Genomic DNA, 17,005 nt, shown 5'->3' with positions numbered 1-17,005 from the left:
ATCCGGAATGCTGGCAGCTCGGTGTGCGGATAAATTCTCCAAACATTACGAGCAACATCCAATCAATCTTATGGTAGATGATGATCAACTGGGTGTTGGCCGGAAACATGTAGTCCAGACTTGGTGTTTCTCACACTATTGATCGTCATTACTGTGAATTTATGGACTGCGATTCATGCATTCTTGAAGAAGCTTCTATTTTGGAATATCCTAATATGGCAAGTAGTAATAGACTGCAGTCGAGGCATTGACCACAGACGACATATTTAAACTGAGTTTCCAGCAAGCCACAAAGGAGGATGGTCATTCCTAGAAACGCCTTAGCCGTACTTAATTGTTTACTTTCAGGACCAGGCTCCAAACTCAATCAACATGCCCGCCGGTTTGGATTTGATTACTCTCTCGGCCCTGCTGATACAGGTGCTACCCCTTGCCGTGGCTCATCCCGCCCCTGGCGCTCCTCCCAGCACCTTCACCTGGCCGAGCAACTGGCCCGGCAGCGGTGAAGGAGCTATCAGCCAAGGCACCAATGGCGGTGGCAAGGGCCATGGTGGTGATGGCCATGGTGGTGATGGCCATGGTGGTGATGGCCATGGTGGTGATGGTCAGTGGAATGGTGGTGGTGGCCAGTGGAACGGTGGTGGTCCTCCCACAACAGTGACCGTGACTTCTGACTGGTGAGTCTACTATATCTTTATGGAGTTTATCAGATAAACTGACCAAAATCATTTAGCCCTCTGCGGCCCACCACAACGATTACCATTACTACTGATCACAACGGTGGCGTGGCCACCATCACGGAGACCATTACCTCCACCGTGACGACCGAAACTGGTAATGCAATTAGGACACAAACGGTCACGGACACGGATACTCTCATCTCCACGATTACCGACTGCATATACACAACCACGGACCTGAGCACGATCACAGCCGACCCATCGACATATACCATCACCGAGCCAGGACTGACAGTAACCTCCACTGTGACCACGACGACTGGAGGCGAGACCGTAACCGAGCCTGGGCTCTTTGTAACTGACACCGTCACCTATACGGTGACCGACACTTCTACTTGGGTCGATTATCAAACGATCACGGACACCGTCACGAGCACCAAGACGAAGACACTGATCGAAACCACCACAACGACAGCCACGGACCCAGCCTGCACAAGCAGCACCATTGACTACGGCACCTGCTCCGATCCGACCATCCGGTGGGAGTATGGGTTGAATGGACGCACCGAGTACTCATACACGACGAACAACCAAGCGGACTTCCCCTTCGGCAGCGACCCGTCCATCCAGTCGCCCACGAGCCTGATCTGCAATCGTCTGCGCAGTCCATGTAATGCTCCCCAATCGACTATTGATCTGTGCTACGAGGCCCAAAGTGCCTCGCAGGGTTATCAAGGCGAGGAGGCTGCGCGTATCTGGAATGATATCATGACTGGCATTAAGAGCCCTTGACCGGGCTGTATATTTATTGAGACGAGGTGCCTACTTTTCATGTCTTTTAGCGTCTTTGGTTCCGACTTTCATTTTAAATTAGAGTCAGGTCAGGCGCTTTTATGGCTTTTCGTTCTTCGACACTTCGATTGGATACTATACCCTATTTTATATTCAATTAATGTTCTCCTTTCTTCATACTACCGCCTCAAATATAGATTCAAAAACTTAAATCTTAAATCCTATGTACAGACCCAAATTCAAGGTCTTGCAATAGGAGCAGTTCATGACGAAGCTTCTCGCTCTCCTGAGGGAGTGACTGGGGATGATGGACAGGGGTCATGTGCCATCTCCGTGCCCACGATCGGTAGGAAAGGACTCTATTATATAAAAAAGGAGGCATTTAAATCTCTGGTAATACAGTTCCTCCAGGAAGACACTTAAACCGTTCATGACGTGGGATTAATTCCATCAAACGACGAGCTGCTTTGAGTCCGAACTCGCTCCCATTCTCATGGCTCTATGGCTTTTTTCGTCGCTGCAGGTCAAATTCTGGATGATGGCGTGCTGATTTCGGAGATGAGACTATTCACACGTCGTTTTATTTAACTACTTCTGTACGCCCACTCCCGTGACGGTCTCCACTCTCGCACAGACCACACTTTATTTGATCCTGCTTCGGCGTCCGAGGACTTCCTCGTCCATGCATGCATGTTCTTGTACACATACTTATTTCCATTACATTACAGAGAAAAGAGAGATGAAGATACAATAGATGTCTGGAATACATTGCCACCCCGGTCACTTCTCCATACCCCTCGCAGTCCCCTTCTACCACCAACAACTGTGAAGGAAGAGGATCAGCTTGCGCCAAGCCAAATATGCAGGGCGGAATGAACTTACATGGTGGTCTCATGGACCGCGCCACCACCATCCTGGTTCGTCTTTGCTGACCATGAGACCAGGACGTTGTCGTTACTCAGAACTGTTCAACAACACGTTCAGCACGATCGGACTTGAGATGGATTGCACTTACAGGGTGGTCGAATGTGCCACGCCACCATACGTCCTAGCGAGATTCCGGTTCCCTCGAGACACAGGACGTTCCTCTTCACTGATCGGATTCGTCAAGAAAAGATCTGTGACCGAATCAGCAGAGACAGAGCACCGGCCTCTCAGGACCGATGCTCGACAAAAAAGAAAAGGAATTAAAAAGACGAAAAGAAACGGGTGGATGAACATCGACCTCACCCTCCCCGGTAAGGTCGGTAGTTCACGGATGGCCAAAACACATCCAAAACGGGCGGAAGGACCAAAAGAATGACAAGAAAACCCCATACGATCGCGTGTTTCATGCACCACGAAGGATGATTCTGGAGACGGCGCACACGCACCGTACCGACATCATCATGCTTCGCGGGAGAGGGACCACCGGTCTCGTGATGGGGGACAAGGGAAGGAGCGACAGGAATTGGGTCGGGGGTAGACCAACGAGGAAACGAGTGGACGTGCTCCTCACGTATGATCCAGCGCGAAACCACGGCGACAGTAACGTCACCAAAGGTAACACGCTTTCGTGGACGGAGAGGAGGACCGATCTTAAGCGGTCCTATATTTGCCCAGCGGGCCGCAGTCTTCTCGCCTCGAGCAATTGCAGCAATGCGCTCATCGACCGTGGCGAAGGAAGGGGCAACAGAACGCGAGACAGAGCGAGAGACAGGCAGAGGCAACGGAGGTAAAGCAAAGAGAAGCGCCGGGATGGGGAAAAGTGAAGGAGTAGGCGCAGGGGAGGGCGAAACAATAGGGAAGAAACAATTGCTGGGTGAGGGAGGAGACCCAGGGAAGGAGCAAGAGACAGAAGGCTCGGGGGAGGAAACGGGAGAGGGCAGAGGGCTCACCTCGCGGATTGGAAGGCTGAATCCTTTCCAAGCATCCGCGCAACGCGCACGAACTCGAACATAGCGAGTAGTGCGAGGCGACCGAGCGTGACGCAGCCGGGGCCGGACGGGAGGCCCCACCTCCTCGTATGGCGTAGCCGGACATGCGGGCGAGTGGTCGGGGAGGGGACCAGAGAAAGAAAGAGGAGCCTCTGTAACGGCGAGAGGGAGCGGAGAGAAGAAGAGGCAGCAGGGGCAGAAGATTGAAGAAGCAGTAGACCCCATGATGATGATGAGAAAACGCCAGAAGCAAGAAAAGCTAGAGACTCATGTCAAGATCATACACGGTGTGGGAGAGGGAGGGGAAGAAGGGAAGAAGGAAGTAGAGGAAGATACACAACACGCCACGAGCGCCAGCGAGCTTCCATGGAAACAGGAGCGGACAGCAGCGTTTGGAGGGAAGGAGCGGCTGGCTGGCAAGCAACAAGCTCGAGTGAGGAAGGAGCGCCAGAACCAGACCACAATGCCTAGTCAGTATGAATATCCATTGGACGAGCCCATACAGACATGACCAGTCAGGCATGATGTGTGGTGTATTTTATATAGACTGGATACTTGACCCGGAGTATGCAATATCGATATCAATATCCGATTATATTAGATCCGGCTGGGTGGACCGAGTCAGGGCTAGCTGCACAGGGCCTTATATTGGACCACCACATGCCACCAACCACTTTGAAAGTATACTTCGTAGGTTGCAATTTATAATTCCCATATCTCAGATCCATAACTGCCTACGTTGATCCCGTCGCAACGATAAACACTCGTTAACCATATCCTTAAAAAAGGCAAATTGTTCATTGGTATGTATGCCACCCATCCACTTCCACCACGATGAATTACAAGATTAGCATCCCGCAACACAGGACTCTCCGGCAATACACCCAAACGGAGCAGATTTGTTTCTTAATGAATATAAATACCATGTATGCACGAGAACAAAATGGATAAGCGAGGCCGTGAAGTCATCGTCCGTCAGTATCAGTAACAAGCCATCGAGTCCAACTCAGACTCCAGAACAGAAAAGAACCAAAGGAAGAAATCAGAATGCCATAGAAAAGTCATGTCAGTAGTCAATCATAAAATCAATCCACCCGCGGCGGACTGCGGGACTTCTTCCCCATGGGGCTGAGGCTTGAGCTGTGGATGGATGGACGTTAGTTTGCTTGCCTCTGAATCTTGCATAGAACAAAAAGAAGCATGACGAGGCACTTACGATCGTCGTCGCTCGCCTTCTTTCCGGAAGCCCTCAATAATCTTGGCCATCTCTTTACGGCCAGCGCGGGCGTCGACCTTCCGCCCTCCAAGGCTCATGCTAACCTTCTCGTGTGCGCTGGCCATGAGCAACCGCCTCATGAGCAGATGGCGCATGTTCAAGCACACGAAGACGCCGCAGTCACTGCCTCCATCTTGCTGGGGGGAATCATTCAGATGCATAAATCGGATCGGCTGGTTCAGCATGACCCCAAACTTGCGGGTGACTGTGTCAGCTTCCCAGACGTTTCCTTGGTACAGCGAGTCGTAGTGGAACGCGATTCTGTCTACAATGGAAATCAAAAGTAATGACCAATGCGTGCCGCCTTCGGCTTGAGTGACGTTGCGGCAGTCATTGATGGGGAGGAAGACATGGGTGGCTCGGCTGAAATCGGGGAGCGCTTCGCGGAGAGTGCGAGGATCCGGGGTTTGGAGGATCATGAAGGACATGCTGGGCCGGAGGAGAACGATGTTCGAAGACTTGAATTTGGTGAGGAACTCGTGTTCGAGATATCTGAGGCAGACGGGCGTCAGTGTCAGTGTCATGGCTTGTTGTGGCGTGTCGTCGATATCGAGGGGACTGGACTTACTCCTCCCAAAACGAGATGATCTAGTAACAGATTAGCCCAGGTGCCTTATCCAGAAGAATTGTTTTTCACAATCGGAACCCACGTTGTCTGTGAGCCAATCGTTCTTAAGGGTTTGCATGTCCTCTCGCGTCACTGAATTACTTGTCAGCGGTGGAATCGCATGATACTCGGGAGATCACTGAGCCCTACATCGCACGTCGTAGTCTAAACGTCAACAGGCGGCTGGTCAGTATATCACTTGAGACAACGACGCCCAGATAATCAAGTGCGGGTGACTCACAGCTTAAGAAGGCATCATCCGGATTCAACTGTGCCCAAAGTCAGTATTTCCTCTGCATAAGATCGACACTAAGTAAACTCACGGTATCACCAAACCGCCCCCGCATGCGCTTGTGCAGCTTGTTTAACCCGCCGTCCAACATGTCGACAGTATGTCAATGAGACGCGTATATATGGAGAAGAGCCGACGAAAAAACCCAGTGTGTGAATACCTTCAGCGACACTGCCGAGGTGTTTCTCACGCGCGACCAGCTGTCGTTCGTACAGTAAGTACCTTGATTCCAACGCAAGGAATCGTGCCGCGATAACCGTCTCAGTCGAGCGATCGAGTCAAATTAGTTCTGATCCGCCGAGGAAATATAGCAGCAGAGAATAACTGTTTGAGACTCTCCCACTGCTTTCGGTTGCAAAAACGTCCCGCGGAACGAACGGCCCGGATACAACTCCGGGAGAGGCCGTCGGGGTCAGAAAGTGGCGGCCTGAGCGAGGAACGCCGCCAACATTCACGATGATAAGATCGAGGGTTCGTGTCGAGAGAAGAACACGAGGGTAGGGCCGGCAGGTTCAACAGGCAAGAAGAACGGGGAGCGGGACACTATACCGACGGTATGGAGATCACCCGCCGCGAATGTCAATGCGACCGGCCGAGGCTGGAGAGTCGAGGTGGAATGGAGGGGCAAGGTAAAGGATGCAATGTCGCCACCACAAGATTGGGATGCGGAAAGAATGATCAGGATCTGGGGAACAGGCAGTGCAATGCAAGAGAAAAGGAAAATTGCAAAGAAGACCGAGTCATGGAAGCAGTGAGGGAAGCCCTACGATGGACTGTTGGGCCGCCGCGTCACAGGTGGCGCTGGCACGTGATCAGCCACGGAATACCGGTTAGGGCTACGACTACGAAGGAAGAAATGAAAGAACACACATCCATCCATAAAACGGGGTATCTAAGCGTACATTCCTATGCTCCGGTAGCAAATCCATCAGACGCGTAACGAAAATGAAAGAAAATGACCGCTAGCAAGAGGCAGATAAGAAGGCTCCTCATTATCAAGGCAAAAAAGGAAAAAAAAAAACATGGAATGGAAGAGTCCGGGCACGGAGCTAGTGAAGAAGGGTGACGGAAGAAGGGCCATGACATTACACGACGGTTGTCTATGTCGACAACTTGGCGAAATGTTTATTCCAGATCCATCCCACCTGCCCGGTGGAATCGTCCTGGTTGCGAGCGAGCCAAAGCTCTCCTTTTTCGCCGATAACGTCGAAGATCTCTCCGGCGACGTAGGTGAGGTAGGGATACCCAGCCTCGCGGCGGGCGCGGTCGATATTGAACTCGTAGATGCTAGCCGCCAAGAATAGCACCTTCGGTGGTGCGACAGCGCTGCTTTGCTCGACAGGCTGAGAGTCAGTGGCGTCCGACATGGGCATGGCGGAGGAGAAAAAGCCCGAGTAGCGACCGGCTGGAGAGGTTGCCGGATTGTTTTCATCGGGCGTGCCGCTGAGAATATCGGCGAGGAAAGGTGTGTCGAGACTCAGCATTGGCAGGCTGGGGAAGGATTCTGTCTGTCCAACAGTCGCTCTGGTGCCCTGGGAGGGACTTGTAGCAGAGGGGTTATTGGTGACCTGCTGCAGCATTTGACTCCGGTGCAGTTCTTGACTACTTGGAACAGCCCGACCAGACATGGAAGAATTGGTCCGATGACGGCTCTTGGTCGACTGACCGCTGTCCATTTGAGGAGATTGGAAGAACGTGCTTGGGATACTGTAATCATGCGAAACCTTGGGGGAGGACTCGTCCACAAAAGATCCCGGACGCGCAGAGCTGTTGGAAGGTCGACTTGGCGAGTTCAGTGCTGACCCGGGTGCGTTGAAATTGAGCAGATTGACAGTGTCGGCTGCCGAGGAACCGTTGCAGATACCGAGCGAGAGGACTTGGGCCTCTGCGAAAGAGTAGTCATTGGACCAGTCACTAATGATCTTTTGGAGATCATCAGGGAACGTCTCGACATGAGGTTCGATTTGCTTCCGCACCAAATTCCACCACGTAGTCTGAATCTGGATGAAGTTCTTCAAGCAGGTTTCTGCCAATTTGGCTGTCAGGTTGTAGAGCTTGGGGAGCTCATCCTTGAGAGTGTCGTTCAGGGCCATAAACTGCTCCCCTTGTTCCGTCATTTTCTTGTCGGGTTTATCGCCGCGGTCCTTCACGGCCTTGAATTTTGCGTAGTCAACGAGGCGCTTGTTTCGTTTCTTCATGACCTTTTGGGGCCCATCGTGCAGCTTGATGAGTGTGACCATCGGAGAGATAACACTCTTGCGGATAACGTCGAGCTGGGAAAGTGTTAGACCTTCAAACAACAGACAGGAGAGGCACACTTACATGTTCTGGCAGGGCGGTGGTGATGATATCCCACACCGTTTTCTTGAAACGACGCCATTTGACTTCCAGCTCAGCATAATTGGACGGGGACGCGTCGACGACTGCTTCCATTGAGGCAGCAATTTCGTTGAAACGAGCCATGAAATTCTGGATCTCATTGATGTACTCCTCCACGTCGCGCATGACTAACTGCAGCTGGAAATACCCGTCACCGAACCTCATCGCCAAAGAATCATATTCTTTGTCTTCAAACAGATCCGTAAGACCGACATTTTGCTTAAACTTCTCGGTACGACGACCAAAGGCCTTGGACAAGCCTGCACGCACGTCAGACTCTTTGCGCTTCCGGCCAACGACTTGTCCGACAAGATCTGCTCGTTTCTTCATTTCATTGATGCGCACAGAAACGTTCGTGACTTCCTGCAGAGCACTGGCAAGAGCAGCCCGGTCCGGATGGTCGGTGGGTGTTGATTCGAGAAGCTCGTTCAGAAGAAGAGGATACTTCAAGATTCGCTGAACAGGTTTAACCAGCAGCGAGTCCAAGTCCCAGGCGGTCGTGAGATCGGCTGCCCAGTCTCGGCACTCTTTCAACCAGATGGCCACCTTCGGGTTACGCTGAAGAGCCTGTAGCTTTTTGTTGGCAGCATCGTGATTCCTGAGATAGTCAGAATAGACTTTCTCCATCGAGTTCAGATGGGCTATGAAAGCCTGGCCGATGAAGGTTGAGCGGTCCTTCTCGAGATCCGATTTGGCGGTGTGTATGGCTGACGGTTCTTCAGGGCCTTCGGCAGTCGAGGAGCCGTTGTAAGCGCTGCGTTTGCTGCCCCATCGCTGCGACTTGGGCATCACGTATACGCTTCGCGCGGCCGTTTTGAGGGCATCCTGGAAGCTGATAGAAAATTGCACAATCTGTTCGGAATTGGCGAAAAGAATCTTCACATCATCTGCAGAGAGATCCAAACAAGAACTCGAGGTCCCTTTGTAGATGTCATCCACGACTTTCATGTCTCGACCGAAGGTGTACTCGGTGTCGACAAGCTCCTTAATAACATGACGTCGTTTTCGAAGCCGCCGCTGTTCAGGAGAAGGAGACTTGCTAGCCTCAGCGCGCGGAGGTTGTTCGGTGGATGGTACAAGGGAGGTGACAGAAGAGTCAGCGGCCTGTGGTGACGGTGTAGGTTCCAGATGTCGAAGAGAAGAGTCCTCGCTGCTTCCAGTGCTGTGATGCTTCATAGCAGCATGATCAGGAGCAGATTCATTTCCGGTCGAAATGCCACCAGGCGCTGGTTGGAACTCAGGAGGCATTGAGGTAGGAGCTTGGACATTGATAGATAATCCGAGGCCTGCTCCCTGGTTGTGAGAACCATCTGGATCGGCTACAGTCGCAATATCCGGCATGAATGCAGGCCGGTCATTAGAAGGGGTGATAGCTTCATCTTCAGCGGCGACCTGCATCCAATCCATAATAGAAGGCGAGGCGTGCAGCCAATCCTCTCGCCCCACGAGACTCGCACTATGTGTGAGCCGTTCCGAGATCGGGATGTCCTCAATTCGCGGAACAAGAACTGGATCGCCCGTAAGACTGTCGTTTCGCCCATCGTTGCGTGGGTTAGTAGAATCAGCGGAGCGAGGAGGCTCTGGAGGCGCTCGAAATTGTGGAAGAGGGATATTTTGGCTTGGTCCCCGAGTCAACTCTTTCAGATAGAGCGCAGTCACCCGCTTCGAGTCCCATCTTCCCTTTTTGGCCAAGCTCGGAGGAGTTGACAAGAAGGGCGTCCATTGCTGACCTGACGACCCCGAGAGAGTCTGAGGGCCAAGCACGCCATGGTCCTGGACTGGAGAAGTAGAGGACTCGTCAACCACGACGGACGGCGGGCGCGTCGACGCGGCTGAACACGACTGAGCGGTCGCCTCGTTGGTATGCCCAGATGAAGGCCTTTGCAAAGGAAGATCATCGCTGCTCTCGTCACATGTCTCATCAAAGGCTGTGTGGTTGGGTCCCGACGAAGACCATGAGCTCATGCTCCATCGGTTGGGCACGGTGTCACCAGCCTGAGCTTGTTGCATCAGCACTGCTTGAGGCTCCTGAGTATCAGTGCTACTTGAGGAATCGAAGTATGTCGATTTCTGAAGCATGACCTGGATCGACTCCTTGTCATCTGCCTCTGAAAGGCTGCACTCCGCTTCGTCACAGGACGAATCGCTTGAGCTAGACTCGCGAATCTGCATGATATGATTAAACAAAGTCCGGTGAGATCCACTTCCGGCAGGTTGGGCCAGTCCGGATTGCGGCTCGGGGTCAAAAGTAGTAACGTGGGTATCTTCCGACCCCGCAGCTGAGCCGGGGGATGCAGTGCCCTCAGGATGTGATTCTTGTTGCGCAGGTGGCCGTTCATGCGGCAGTCCCAGCGTGGGAGAGTCCATTGCCGTTCGGCGCGCATCCTTTTCTGGCGCTGGAGGAGACGTATCGAACTTAACATGGGGAGGGGCGCGATTCTCTTTCTCGCCCTCGCCGACGGCGCCAGCCGGCTCTTCCACAGTAGTGGTCATCTCGCCTTGCGGCTGGCGTTCGGGTTGCTTTGTAGTAGTAGGCGTTGCCGTATTGTCCGTCGTCGGAGACTGGGCGGCCTCGTGCTTCTGAAATTTTGCCCGCGCCTGACGTCGAAGCTCCGCTGCCGCTTCTTCCTTTCTCTCATTCTCCTGGACAGTTCGATTGAAGGCCTGTTGGATGCGCTGCCGGCGCGTCTCAAAATCCACGTTGCCCAATTCAGGTATTTGTCGTTGCCGAGGACGTGAGCGTGGGCCGGATTCGTGGACAGTATTGTATCTTTGGAAGGTTGATAACGTATCACCAACTCTCGACCGTGGCGACGTCGGGCTACCATTTGAAACAAACTGTCGTCGGGAACTGCGGAGTGTGGGAGACTTTTTGGGCGGCGGCGCAGCAATGTAAGCTTGGAGGAGCTGGCTTCGTTCGGGTACCTGAGTTCGGCTTCGGCCAATAGTCAGGTCCCGCCTGCCACGCGACGTTATCGCAAACGATGTGGGAGATGTGGGAACATCTTCCGTCATGCGGGGTGGACTATTTTTCGGCGACGGTTTAGGAAGGCGGCTCGTCCCTTTTGGCGGCACAGGAATGGAGGCAGATCGGCTGCTAAAGGTCGGATTGGAGGTTGGAGAGGGGCTTTCAAGGCCGAAAGCAGAGTTGACACGGTTAGCTGAGACAGGAATGCGGGACTTCGAATTTGGACTCCCCGGGGAGACATTGCCCGGTTTTCCCTGCTGCAAGGATGCTGGAACCGCCATGTGAGGATTCCAAGGGTCCGCAAGGGGCGCTATGGCCGTGTTGACCGCCAAATCACTCCTCGCCCGTCGATGGCTCTTGAAACCTGGCTGGACTGCTTCCAAGGAGGTTGTCTGTCCGAGGTACCACGCAGTCGGGGTCAGCGGGGACCGACCTGAGATAGCTGACTCGGGGTTGTCGACGAATGCCGGGTTCGGGCTGGCGATGCTCCCGTCTGAACCGCGACGTCTGAGATGTGACGGGATTCCGGACAGCGAGTTCTGGACTTGCGTGTTTATTGACAACAGCTCACCATACAGCGCTCGACGCGGATGCGACTCTGGGATGCGGTTAAAAAGAGGCGGCGGAATGGCGGTGCTTGAGTGAAGAGGTGCTGGGAGCAGGTTCCCTCGTGGTTCCAGAGGCGAAAGAGGAGCGCTCGTTATCGACTGTGTGGGATCATGCACGTTCTGCCTCCGAGGCAGAGCACGAGGTCGTTCTGGGCCGTCAAAACTGGCTGTTGGGCTCGCTGCTCGCGATGCCTCGCGCGACTGAGTGGCGGAGGGAAGTGGAAGGACTTCGTCCGAGGCGTTATTAAACTTGTTGATCAGGTCCTTGAATGAGGTCTTGCGAGATCTGGCGATCGAGGCGGCGTGCGGATGAGCACGATTGGACGAGCTTCCCAACGTGGGCGAATCAGACGCAGACGCGGTACGATATGCCAAAGGCCTGGTGCGCGATGGCCCCAGCACGCTTGCTGGCGACGGGGACACTTTGTCGACCGCACTTGGATATGCGGTCGGGTCCATGTTCACACCGTTTGTGGCATCGCCCGCACCAGGCACCGCTGCAGAGGACCCACGTTGGCGATAGTATTCATCGGGTTCGGGCGAGTGCCGCTGCTGGCGCTTGGTCACCGAAGGATGATTCGCTGACGCGGAACGAGTCTGGTAATCGAAGGTGCCCGATGGTGGCGGAGAATACGTGGAGATCGGAGGAGGAGCGGAGGGGGAGACGGAGGCGGCAGTCGGTGAGGCATCAAAGGACGGGCTGGGATTGTGGATGCGGGCATGGTTTGGCGCCGGAGACTGGCCAAACGGCGGATCACGGTTCCGGTCACCAGAAGCTTGCTCGATGTCGGTGCCAGACATCCTGCATGCTTCAGGCGGCGGCCGTTCGGGTGAGGGTGGTGGGTTGGTCCGATGAGTTGTCCCGAGCTGGCCACCCAACGAGAAATGGCGGAGGTGAAACGGCGCAGGCTACAAAGCAATCGAGCTGGGTGGCGTGCCCCCAATCAAACTCATGTTCGAGACAGCGATGACCAGGGCTGAGGGGGGAGCTTTCCCCCACGACCGAGCAGTGGAAGAAGGATGGGGTCGTTAGATTGAGCAGGATGGGGGATCGGCGGACAGAGGTGAATTGGAGACGGAGAGTCGAGCAGCCTGAGCGAATGAGGGTGGGTAGCGTCTCGGCTGACGTTTGGCCGGCGTTTATTTAGTTCTGATCGAGAGAGGGGCCAGGATCCTGCTGACGGGCCGGATCGTTCGCTCAGCGAGGATAGGTAGTAGGAAGAGAAGGTGAGAGGTGAGATGCAGAAAGAGTCGAAGAGGAGAGCCGGATGGATCTTGGGGGCCAGTGGAGGAGGGGAGAGGGAACGAGGGTGCAGGCGCGGTGGAGGGCCACCATAGTCTCGTCGTATCCGTGATCTCATCTTCTCTCCTACCGACCCCGATCCGAAGATTCTACTTCCCTACTTGCCCACTACGGTCCGACTGCTTTGTTCCTGGGTTCCTGACGCAGTGGAGACGCAATGCCAACGGCCTTTCTAGACCCCGGCCGTTCCGTGGGTCGGCGAACGGAACAAAAGGCACAGAGAGTCAATCTATACTATGTTATTCTATGTTATATACCATGCTATATACCACGTTATATACACGATGTATTCTGAGGATCGTGGTAGGGTTTAATCGGAGACATTATTGTAGGTCTCCCGGTACGATGCTCCCGCGTCGGATCTCCCCGATCGGCAACAGCTCTCATCCTCATCCACCACCACCATGGGCAAAAAACGCAAGAGGCCCGGCGCCGCAACCAACGCCCCCCAACCCAGATCGCCAGTCAAAGACCCTCGCCATCCCGTCATCTCACTGTACTACCCGGAGGTCGTGACATTGCGCCAGTACCTGCTTCGACGTCTTCCCGTCTCCTCCAAGTCGCGTCGTCGTCGGATCGTGTCGCTCGCGTCGCAAGATGTGGCGGGCCTGGCGCATCTGCTCGACTCCACGCTGGTCGGAGTGCGTCAGGAGCCGTCTTCCACTCTCAACTCGGCTCGGGTGAAGGACTATCTGGCGTTTTCCCAGTCGCAGTCGCGGTCCATTCTCGTGAGCACCGACACGAGGCCCACCTGTCCCCAATCAGAGGTCGTCGATTTTGTGGTCTGGAGAATCTTTCAACGAAATGTGACCGAGAAGCCACAACATCTGCTCGCGCAGGGGTTCCAACGGTCGGGCCCTGGCGCAAATGCCCTGCAGACCGACATCCCCGGCTTGTCGGTTCAGTTCCCGAACCACAATGTTCAGACGCTCAAGCAGGCACCGTGGACGGATGCCATGGGCCTGCTGGGCGAAAACGGCGAGAAGATCATGATAGAGTTGTTGTTCGACTGTGGCGTTTTCACCTGTGTTGACGACCGCAAAGGCATCTTCTACCAGCTCAGTGGTATGCACCTTGAGTCCTATACGATGTTCCGTGCTGATTGATGAACTTCGCAGGAATGCCGTTGTCGAAGCTGGAGCCTGTGGCCGGTTCGCGGCACGAAGAATCTGTCTCTAATGGAAAGGAACCGGTGCGTGGCAACAAGCAGAACCCCGGCACAGAAAAGAGACATCAAAAGCACGAAGCTCGTCAACCCCGTGGTTTGAACAGCATTATCTTCCTCCGAAGCCGCATGCTGTACGCTCGGATTACCGGCAAGTCCAATAGGAAGTCTCATCTAGGACTCGGGAGTGCTCGTATGTACCAACTCTTCTCAATCCAAATCAACGGTGCAAGGCTAATTGCTACTAGACGTCCTCAATCGCTGCGCGTCGCTGGATTTGACAGAACAATCAGCACATATCATGAAGTACATCTTTCCAAGACAATTTGGCCTGCAGAACATCTTCACATGCGACAGCATCGAGTGTTCTAAAAATTACATGGATCGTGAAAATGAGATATCAGAACTCGAGGCACGAAAAGTAACGCGAAAGCCCCAGCTCAAGTCTGCTCACACGGGCAACGAAAACCGTGATTCCCCAAAGCTACCCAAGAGGCTTCGTGGGACAGCCGGAGAACTGGTTCAAAGGCTGCGAAATCGCCACGCAAGATGCTCCTATGGAGAGTTGCTCAAACACTATTGTCCCTCTGATGTGAGTATCTGTCGGTCGTTATTCATACCGTCACTGACCATAGCAGGCAATTGGACCAGGGCGGCTCGACCCAGCTTCACAGACACAATCTTCGAGCACCGCCAGTGATCCTATATTTTCTATTGGTGAAAAGCTGGTAACCCAGGTGAAGATGAACCAGCCATATCAGAACAACGAAGAATACCCTGCTGCCTCCCAAGAGCCTACGACCGGATATCAGCGAATGATCGAAAAGCCCAAAACCAGAATGATGGACTATGCCACCCCCGTCCCATCCGTCTCGGCTTTTTGTCGAGCCGTTGTCCAGAAGCTCATTCCCCCTACATTCTATGGGGTAGGTGCAGACGGTCGCGCGAATCGGAGAATTGTGCTCAAGCACATCGACCAGTTTATCAAGATGCGTCGATTCGAGAGCCTCAGCCTTCATGAAGTATGCAAAGGCGTGAAAGTTCGTTTACCATACCTCTTGTTCATCGGAGACACTGACACTAGCCGTTCAGATAACCAGCATACCGTGGCTGGAACCACTCCGACTTCACGATACCAAGCAAAACATTGCCTTGTCTGACTTCCAGAAACGGATGGAGATTTTCCATGAATTCGTGTATTACATCTTCGATTCCATTCTCATCCCCCTCATCCGCACCAACTTCTATGTGACCGAGTCACAGACTCATCGCAATCGTCTCTTCTACTTCCGCCAGGACGTGTGGCAACAGCTGACGGAGCAGCCCTTTGCCGATCTGAAGGCATCTATGTTTGAAGAATTGCCTATAGACCGAGCTCAGGCCGTGGTGGCACAGAGCTCTCTAGGCTTCGGCGCTCTGCGTTTGTTGCCCAAGGCCACAGGCCTGCGGCCCATTTTGAATTTGCGCAAACGGTGCCTAAAGCCAACGGCCTGGGGTGGAAAACGGTCGTACTATGCTCCCAGCATCAATTCGAGCATCACTCCCATCTACAACATGCTGACCTACGAGAGGCAGCGAGATCCTTCAAAGATGGGCTCTTCGTTGCACTCCGTGGGGGATATGTACCATCGCCTTTGGAATTTCAAGAGACAACTTGCACAACGCCAATCGGGTCAAGGCAAAGGTGCTCCATCAAAAATTCCACCTCTCTTCTTTGTCAAACTTGACATCCAGGCTTGCTTCGATACCATCCCCCAGAAAAAGCTGATCCATCTGATCGAGACCCTGGTCTCTGAAAAATCCTACCACATCACAAAACACATCGAGATTCGGCCATCTGACCTCCCAACCACCAAATGGAAGACCTCACGGAAATATGCAGGCCGCGCTGCGCCTGCGATGCAACCGCAGAGCCTGCCAGACCTGATCACCAGTGGTGTCCATGGACGGTCGGAAAACGCCGTCTTTGTCGACACGGTGAATCAAAAGACACACGGTGCGGAGGACTTGCTGGATCTTCTGGACGAGCATGTTCGGAATAACCTGGTGAGGATTGGCAACAAGTACTTTCGTCAGCGCAACGGTATCCCACAGGGCTCGGTACTGTCCAGTCTGCTGTGCAACTTCTTCTACGCCGAATTCGAACGAGAGGTGCTGGGCTTCCTGCGACGCGAGGATGCCCTGCTCCTCCGCCTGATAGACGATTTCCTTCTCATCACTCCCGATGCGGGCTTGGCCATGCGGTTTGCGCAAGTCATGATCCCGGGTCAGCCGTCCTACGGCGTCTCCGTCAACGCAGCCAAGAGCCTGGTCAACTTCACCGCCGCCGTCAACGGCACCCACATTCCCCGACTAGAAGGATCGTCACTCTTCCCATATTGCGGGTGCCTCATTGACATACATACGCTGGAGATCCATCGCGACCACGATCGCATGCTAGAGCCCGGCGATTCAGCCGCCGCCATGATTTCCAACACCCTCACCGTTGAGGCGGCGCGGCTCCCCGGTCACGCCTTCCGCCGCAAAGTGCTAACTGCATATCGCCTCCAGATGCATCCAATGTACCTCGATGACATGCACAACTCGCGCACCGTCGTGCTCGTCAATCTCTACACCAGCCTCGTCGCCTCAGCCATGAAGACCTACAGCCACATGAAATCACTCCGTGGACGAGCACACCCCAGCCCCCCGTCATCATCCGCACCATCCGCGACCTCACTCTGCAAACCGCGGGTATGATCCAAGCGCGCAGCACCGCCACCAACTCCTCTTCTTCGGTCTCGTTCTCGTGCTTCGTGGCGCGCCGGCACATTCGGTATCTCGCGGCTGCCGCCTTCCGGTTTGTGCTGGTCCGCAAGCAAACACGGTACGCGACAGTGCTACGATGGCTGGATCATCTGGCGAAACAGGCACGCCCGACCTCGGATGCAGAGGCTCTGCGGATGGCGCAGGTGGTGCGAAAGGGTAATGCCGTTTTTGATGAATGGCGTTTTTAGGAAGACAAGCTGTACGGTTATGA

At 54.0% G+C, this 17,005-nt stretch overlaps 6 protein-coding genes across 6 annotated transcripts; 3 read left to right on the top strand and 3 right to left on the bottom strand.

Moving 5' to 3' along the window:
• Positions 1-372: 372 nt before the first annotated feature.
• N7510_006120 (uncharacterized protein) lies at positions 373-1,472 on the top strand (the record flags this gene model as incomplete). Its single annotated transcript, XM_056978046.1, has 2 exons — positions 373-677; positions 734-1,472. The coding sequence occupies 2 exons, from the start codon at positions 373-375 to the stop codon at positions 1,470-1,472; spliced, it is 1,044 nt and encodes a 347-aa protein (XP_056834078.1).
• Positions 1,473-2,350: 878 nt separating this feature from the next.
• On the bottom strand, positions 2,351-3,613 carry N7510_006119 (uncharacterized protein; the record flags this gene model as incomplete). Its single annotated transcript, XM_056978045.1, has 3 exons — positions 2,351-2,429; positions 2,488-2,590; positions 2,851-3,613. 3 exons carry the CDS (start codon positions 3,611-3,613, stop codon positions 2,351-2,353), a joined length of 945 nt encoding a protein of 314 aa, XP_056834077.1.
• A 1-nt stretch (position 3,614) lies between these two features.
• N7510_006118 (uncharacterized protein) lies at positions 3,615-3,899 on the top strand (the record flags this gene model as incomplete). Its single annotated transcript, XM_056978044.1, has 1 exon — positions 3,615-3,899. The coding sequence occupies one exon, from the start codon at positions 3,615-3,617 to the stop codon at positions 3,897-3,899; it is 285 nt and encodes a 94-aa protein (XP_056834076.1).
• A 574-nt stretch (positions 3,900-4,473) lies between these two features.
• On the bottom strand, positions 4,474-5,654 carry N7510_006117 (Ulp1 protease family protein; the record flags this gene model as incomplete). Its single annotated transcript, XM_056978043.1, has 6 exons — positions 4,474-4,528; positions 4,605-5,156; positions 5,233-5,252; positions 5,315-5,364; positions 5,513-5,540; positions 5,595-5,654. 6 exons carry the CDS (start codon positions 5,652-5,654, stop codon positions 4,474-4,476), a joined length of 765 nt encoding a protein of 254 aa, XP_056834075.1.
• Positions 5,655-6,663: 1,009 nt separating this feature from the next.
• On the bottom strand, positions 6,664-12,319 carry N7510_006116 (putative Rho guanyl nucleotide exchange factor; the record flags this gene model as incomplete). Its single annotated transcript, XM_056978042.1, has 2 exons — positions 6,664-7,836; positions 7,886-12,319. The coding sequence occupies 2 exons, from the start codon at positions 12,317-12,319 to the stop codon at positions 6,664-6,666; spliced, it is 5,607 nt and encodes a 1,868-aa protein (XP_056834074.1).
• A 906-nt stretch (positions 12,320-13,225) lies between these two features.
• N7510_006115 (telomerase reverse transcriptase) lies at positions 13,226-16,982 on the top strand (the record flags this gene model as incomplete). Its single annotated transcript, XM_056978041.1, is given in 6 exon segments — positions 13,226-13,886; positions 13,940-14,253; positions 14,294-14,578; positions 14,625-15,026; positions 15,079-16,587; positions 16,605-16,982. The coding sequence occupies 6 exon segments, from the start codon at positions 13,226-13,228 to the stop codon at positions 16,980-16,982; spliced, it is 3,549 nt and encodes a 1,182-aa protein (XP_056834073.1).
• Positions 16,983-17,005: the final 23 nt, after the last annotated feature.

This window comes from Penicillium lagena, assembly GCF_028827675.1.
Source record: "Penicillium lagena strain IBT 129212 chromosome Unknown utg000003l_segment0_segment0, whole genome shotgun sequence".
Lineage (NCBI taxonomy): Eukaryota > Fungi > Ascomycota > Eurotiomycetes > Eurotiales > Aspergillaceae > Penicillium > Penicillium lagena.
The sequence above is the reverse complement of the archived record's forward strand: the minus strand, read 5'-3'. Positions and strand labels throughout refer to the sequence as shown.